We start from the raw sequence: 7,594 nt of genomic DNA on the forward strand, positions 1-7,594 counted from the left end.
GCAACTTATCTTCATGAATTCATATTTACATTTTGAGATAACTTTATTATATACAGCCAATGTTTTTAGCATCTTATCTCTGTTTGGGTGCCTTGGTTTTACTGTTGGAATTAGCATTTTGGTGAAGTACAAACGGGGTCTCCATGATACGGTTAATGTTTTCTCTTTTTGCTTGGCTTTTGGTGCCATTCTTTTCAGGCATTTCTAATAACAGTTTTGCAGTGATAATTACTTTACATATTCAATCATTTTACTTGAATTTTATAATTTTTAAGAATATTCGAATACAAGTTGACAGTATGGTTTTCCATTTCCAAAATGAGCTTCGCTCGTGGAATATAACACCTTCAGAATCAGATCAGCTAACACCCCTATAATCACGTGCCATACCTTCAGGTTCCAGAGGTTGAATATTCATAATGCTGTCCTGAGCTGGAACACATGATTCCAATGATCTACTACTTTGGTTACATCCCATGATCTTTTGGCATGTTTCAAGCAAACAATGCCTGCATTTGGGGCATGATGTGTGTGATTTAAGCCACTTATCAATACAACGAACATGAAATCCATGGTTGCATTTCGGTAGAAACCGCAGGCCCTCGCCAGGTGTAAACTCCGACAGGCATATCACGCATTCCCCGTCCAGCCCCGGCAGATTCATCTCCGCTGAGTAATTCACCACGGGGAAAGTCTTGAGTGCCTCTGGCTCGATTCCTTTATTAAGTATTGCAGCTGAAGTGTTGTTGATGGAGTCGGAAGCCGACCCGTTGGAGCACCTTAGCAGACATTTGATAATTAAGTTTAGCCCCAATGAGAAAATTATGCCACAAAAGATGACTGAAAGTACCATGCAAACATTTTGGTCTAAACTGGTATTCTGAGGGTAAGGAGGAGGAGCTGATGGTTGGTTCGATTGTTTGTAATAAAGCAGTAATTTTCTGGAATGAAAGTTTCCAAGAAAATTCTGCAATAGTTGGGATGAAGTAGAAGAAGTTGAAATTGAATACATGGTTTCCAGTAGGTTTGCTGAGTTTGGATGAAATTTGTTTGGAAGAGCAGTCAAATGGTGGAGATTATATATAGCGAAAGTTGGAAGGCTTAAAAGTAGTGATCAATAGGTCATTGCCTTTTTTTTTTTTTTTACTCTTTTGGTAGCTAGATATGAGCATGAGAATCTAATGATCCTCTCTGCCTGTTTCCAATTTCACTTCACGACCCACTAACTAAAGAAAAAGACAATCCAAAATATTCCACTGGATTTCATGTTCAATCTTTTTGTTAGTACTGTCACCAACCTTAGGACAAATAGCCTAAGTGGAGGTACAAGGCATAGCACACTGTGAGTAGGTGTTATTCCCTACCCTGGACACAGGGACAAAAATCCTAACGATCTAACTGGCAATCAGCAGCAGCCAACACAAACCGGCCAAAACTCCAATTTCCTCCGTGTTACTTGTATAAAACATATCCTCCATAGTTTTCTTTAATGAAATGTGAAGACAAAAATATATAAAGTTTTCACCATATATAAAATTCAATTAGCCCAATTATGTTAAATTTTTAAAAATTTAGAGATGACATACAAATCTATAATCTTAGAGTTATCCATGATACAAATCAATAATCTTCCTTTTAGCCATCAACGGGTTTTTGTATTAATTCTTTAAATGAATGAGGACAAAAATGGTATGTGAGCTGCAAGCAGCTTTCAATTTTCAACTTGACATAAAGAGACCAGTGAAAATTTTGAGAAAAGATTGTATGAAACAGTGACGCCACGTTATCTGTATCCCTTTCTAATAATTTTATGTCACATTAGTATTCTTATTTTGAATTTCAAGATTTTATCCTGAAAAAAATCAAATCCAAATTAAAATACTGAAATTTAGGATAAAATCTTGAAATTCAGGATAAGAATACTGATGTGGCATAAAACTATTGGAAAGGGATACGATGATGTATGCTATCGCTTTCATACAATCCTTTCGAAGAGAAGGATTGTATGAAACGGTGGCATACGTCATCTCGTATCACTTTCTAATAGTTTTATGCCACATTAGTATTCTTATTTTGAATTTCGGGATTTTATCCTGAAAAAAATCAAATCCAAATTAAAATACTGAAATTCAGGATAAAATCTTGAAATTCAAGATAAGAATACTGATGTGGCATAAAACTATTGGAAAGTGATGCAGATGACGTGGTGTTACTGTTTCATACAATCCTTTCCCGAAAAGAGAAAAGATTGTACCAAACAGTGACGCCACGTCATCTCTATCCCTTTCCAATAGTTTTATGCCACATTAGTATTCTTATTTTGAATTTCAGGATTTTATCCTGAAAAAAATCAAATCCAAATTAAAATACTGAAATTCAGGATAAAAATATTGATGTGGCATAAAACTATTGGAAAGGGATACAGATAACGTGGCGTTACTGTTTCATACAATCCTTTCCCGAAAATTTTAAGGTGTGGCGCAATTTTATCTTTTCCAACTCAACATAGTTTTTTCATCCAAATGGTTTTGTGCTGCAATTGCATTGATGATAAACAGTCATCCAAAGAAACCCTAACGACTTATTCTAATATAACCCATGAAAAGAGGTCATAAACACAAGATTATAATATTATCATGGAATATTTTGTGTTGATTGATATGAAAATTATTGTATGAGATATGTTTGATTAATCAAATAGAATTGCCAATTCAAATCATAGTTTATCATGCACTAAATGAAGATTTAATTATAAAATACCAATTATGCAATTGATTTTCAAAATTATTAAATTCTATTTTTCTTTTTGAAAATGAGGAGATTATTGAAAGAACGATAGATTATATCTCTTATTTTCTAAAAGTCACGAAGTTTCCTATAAAAATTATTGTAGAAATTGTTTATAGAAATCAATATTTTGTTTTACATTCCTTAATGCTCAATGAATTGATTTCATCATTACAGGACTTACACAATCATTGAATTTTATTATATCCCGTAATTCTTTTGCACATCAACATATATAATTATGATGAGACAAATAAAACTGCCTTGAAACCTTCGATAAAACATACCATGATGTCCTTTGACTCATAGCTATCAAGGACATGAACTGTATACCGTACCATGTTGTCTTTTTTCCATGAATCTGGAACTATGAATCTCCACTTCTGCAACAAGTAACTATTGGCACAGCCGCGCTTGAATCCTGGAATACTCTATATTGGAAGAAGATATGTTTAAAAACTTGATAAAACTAAAGCACCAAGCACATTAATGTTAAAAAAACTATAGTTTTTGAGCCTCACAGGAGCATGATAGGGACAGTAGTGGAATAGGTTTCTAACCAGCAAATGGAGAAAGTACAATTATCAACTGTGTATTACATAGTTATTCGACCAGCTCTTGCATGCTATTGTGCAGGCCAGGTTTACAACAATAATTGATGACTAATTCATCTTAGTTGTCAAACTAGTATAAGTTACTTGCAATTTTTTTATATACATACGGTGGGTTGTTATCAGAAATATTATACAGCCTGCAACTCAATGCTATCAGATCATATCAAATCTTTCACCTATGCAAGTAGTCTAATAATCTGATTTCTTTTAATAGAACTAAAATAAACCAGCTTTTACTAGTGGCTGCGATTAGAGCTGGATTATCTACAAGATCTTTTGAAAATACTCATGCTTTTTTTGTAAAAAAAATTGCCAAATTGGTACTTCATGGAAAGCAATAAATGGTTAAAAAAGGTTGGTTTGAATGTGTCATGGTACTAAGTTATTGCTTTAGAACCATCTATATAACCTGTAAAGTACTTAATACACTAGAAAAATATTATAGATTTTGGACCAAAGTTGTCAAAAGAACTGTGGGGACACTTCCTTTTTACTTCTGTTATGTTTATTTTCATATACAACTGATAGATCAAGGATAGGCTAATTTTAAAGGTAGCACTTGTTTTTGTCTCATATTGTTGTAACATCTTAAAAATATTGAAATTAGGTTGCTTTTAGATGGTGGTGAAACTAGTTATTGTAGTAGTGTGATTAAAATTAATGATGAAGTATATGTTAAGATTCGAATGTAACCATAGTAATGAAAATGACTATTAAAGATATTAAATTAAAATATATAATAAGTTATCTTTCTTTGTGTGTGAAAAATTTAAGATTAAGATCTAAAAAATTATTTAAAAAAATAAAACCCTAAATTTTAATTGACTTAAACCTTAACCTCACCCCTATATCTTATTCTAGCCATTTTCCCCTAAAATCAAAGTATTAAACTCTAGATTCTAAATCATAAAACCTATTTTAACAAAAAGAACACCATCAACGTGCGTTATTTTTATTTGCTATTTTTATTTAATTAATCAATGCGGCAAGAGTTAAAATATTGTTAAAGAGAATTGATTTAGTGTTAGAAAATACATAATACTAATTAAAAATTCTTTTAAAAATATGAAGTGACATGTTTTTATTGAATATATAAAAATTAGTTTTTGAAATCATCAATAATAAGGATACTCTATGTTACCTTGTTCTATGCTCTAAGTACTTTTTGGATTGGGATGTGCTCTACCCTCAGACAGTTGATGAGCCCTCCTTCTCTTTGATGAGTATCCTGCACATGGTTAAAGCACTTGAGACCGTGTTTGGATGCCAAATAGGTAATGGCATGACTGCTAGGTTTGGGTCCGACTGATGGGGCTTTGAGGATCTTGATGGTAATTCGTTGAAGGCTTCTTTCAATGGCATTTGGGATGGTTTGGTGAGCGAGTTGTGGAGGTGTAACTTTTGTGTGTGGGACAGAGATCAAGTGGAGGAGCTTTATGGCAATAGGTTGTGTGATCATATTTGTGCCTTACCGACTATTCAACATGGTCCACTGGATCCAATTGTTTAGTTTCACAACAAGTCCGAGTGCTATTCATCAAAATCTGGCTATTCTTGGCTTATTTTTAAGAAGATGGGTTATGGGCCGCACTGCTTATTCGGGAGGACTATCTGGAAACTCCATGTGCTTTCCAAATCCGTATCTTTGCATGGAGGGTTGGTCACAACTTACTCCCAACTAATGTTAAAATGGCCTCGATTTTCCATGACTTCGATCGCACTTGCCATCGATGCGAAATTGGGAATGAAAATAGGCCCGTACGGTTCTTTCTTTTGGTAGGCTTGACGGACGCTTACTTGATTCTCCCTTTGAGAGTGGTATTGATCGGCTTGAGGATGTCACCTGCTTATTGGATCTTAAGGCATTTGAGAATCTCATCACGATTTTATGGAATATTTAGAATGGCCATAATAATGCTCTGTTTTGGGGCAAGAAGGATGATGCTTAGGGGGTTTGGGAGTTGGCGAGGACTTTGGGGGATGATTTTAGGATCCATAATCTATCGCATGCCCCAATGAACCCCAGTCCCTCTAGGTCCCATAGGTAGATCAAGCCCCCAAATAATGCCATTAAGATTAATATTGATGCGGAGATTTTTGACTCGGTAGTTGGAATCGGGATTATTGCGAGGGACCATGATGGTTTTGTGTTAGAAGGTTGTGCAGTCTTTTTGGACCATAAGATGTATATTGAATGGGCTGACGCAGAAGCCTTAAGGGAAGGGATTATGTGGGCTCGTAACAACATCACAAGGGCTTTGTTCGAGACCAATTATGCAAGTTTAGTTAATCAATTTAAGTCTCGTCGAGAGGACATTTCGATCTTTGGTTTTTGATTGAAAGAAATCTTCGGGTTATTGGAGTCTTTTTCATCGATTTTAAGATTGAGTGGGTTGCTTGTTTGAGCAATAGAGTAGCTGATAGCCTTTGTAAACTTGCTATTAACAAACGTTGTACCTTTCCTTTTAACATGGAGTATCCGCGCGATATCCATGGGCTTGTACTTATTGATGCTTGTTAATTCGAGATAGCGACCTTTAGGCCCATTTTTGATAAAAAAAACTTTTATTAATTAAAAGTGGTGACTATTCAAATACATCCATTTGAATAGTTATTTATTGTTAATGTACGAGCCCAAATTTGCCCGGCCCTTTATAAAACCCAATAATAATAACAAAACCCAAAAATTAATAAGTCTAATGTCCAAATTGCAAACAATTAGCAGGCCTGAATTACCCAACCTAAGCCCAAACTTCACCAAACCCACTACACTACCCAACTACAACCAAGTAGGCCCAATCTACCAATGGCCCAAACACAACCCAAAATCCCTAACCCAACCTCTATTGGCCCAATAAGCCCAAAACATTAAGCCAACTCAGAAACCCTAGGGTTTCTGAGCCTCACTCGCGCCGTAGCCACCACCCGAGTGCCTTAGAGCGTACTCCGCCCGAGGATCGACGCCCCTTGCACGGAAGTGGAAACTCCCTCATCCGTTGACCCTCTATGGACCTGCAAACATGGTAAAGAAAGGAAAACAGCAAAAGCAGAGCCAAACAGTAGCAAACAATAGATTTTTTTTTGTATTCGGCTATAAGAAGCCTCAAACGCGAAATATTGTATTACACATACGATTTAAGCAATAAAAAAAAAGGTTGAATCTCATCTTATTCTTTTTCCTGTTTTCTGTTTTAAACAAAAAACAAAAAGAAAAGAGAAAAGGAGACTTACCCCAACCTTGGAGTCGTGTCGTCGGAGTTCCTGCTCCATCGTTGAAACCAACTCCCATAGAAAAATGATATCTTTTCTCTTGGGTTCATAGGCTAAAGGAATACGGCCTTCGAGCGCTCCAAAATCGGGGTCAAACAACCCCTTTTTGTAGACGCTGATCACCACCTACGGTGGTTTCATGGCGGCAGCGATGATGGGTTAAGAAACCCTAGCCGAGAAAGAAAACGGGGGGGCTGCTCTCTCTGTTTTTGTAGAAGAAAAGGAAAGAAAATAAAAAAAATGAAAAATTTTAGTTTAAATAGCAGTGCAAAACGGTGCTGTTTTGCACCAAAGGCACCAGCACTGAAACGGCACCGTATGAGTAGACCCGAACGCGACCCGGCCCGATCCATGGGGGGATCTGCGTGTTTTACCCATTTGGGTTTATTGCGCGTTCGGTCCTTCTATTTTCAGGGCGCTACAATCTGGTCTTCATCGGTTTTTCTATTTCTTTTAAATTTCACCGCATATTTTATGTCTACTTCAGTTTAGTCCATCTTGAAACGCAGCGCATAGGGGCTAGGGATAATTTCCTAATCGACTCTTCATGTGCTTCAGCGTGTTTCAACTAGGTCCCCAATAGCCCATTTTTATTATTTATAATTTTTCCCTTGAATTTTAACTTGATCTTAGCCTAGTCCAAGCTTGTTAATTTATCTATTAGTTTATTTATTCAGTTTTTTTTTGGAACTGTTTTAGTTTTATTTATTTTAAGTTGTTTTATTTTAAATCACTTCATAATAATGTACATTGAGATCAATTTTGCACATTTTTAAAATATTATTCTTTATTATTATTATTATTATTATATATATTTATTTATTTATTTTTAAACTATCATACATATTTTTTTGGAGATTATACATGTACCATTTATTTTACGCTATTATATATAATACTTATTGTCGTAACCATTTTTTGGA

At 35.3% G+C, this 7,594-nt stretch overlaps 1 protein-coding gene across 1 annotated transcript; it reads right to left on the minus strand.

The window, feature by feature from the left end:
- Positions 1 to 238: 238 nt before the first annotated feature.
- On the minus strand, positions 239 to 1,046 carry LOC108460093 (RING-H2 finger protein ATL78-like). Its single transcript, XM_017759466.2, has one exon. It carries the CDS (start codon positions 1,010 to 1,012, stop codon positions 359 to 361), a length of 654 nt encoding a protein of 217 aa, XP_017614955.1. The 5' UTR covers positions 1,013 to 1,046; the 3' UTR covers positions 239 to 358.
- Positions 1,047 to 7,594: the final 6,548 nt, after the last annotated feature.

The sequence above is a fragment of the Gossypium arboreum genome, chromosome 4, assembly GCF_025698485.1.
Source record: "Gossypium arboreum isolate Shixiya-1 chromosome 4, ASM2569848v2, whole genome shotgun sequence".
Lineage (NCBI taxonomy): Eukaryota > Viridiplantae > Streptophyta > Magnoliopsida > Malvales > Malvaceae > Gossypium > Gossypium arboreum.

Excerpts from the sequence above, each read along its gene's own strand:
- LOC108460093 (XM_017759466.2), bottom strand. The coding sequence starts at position 1,012 with ATGTATTCAATTTCAACTTCTTCTACTTCATCCCAACTATTGCAGAAT.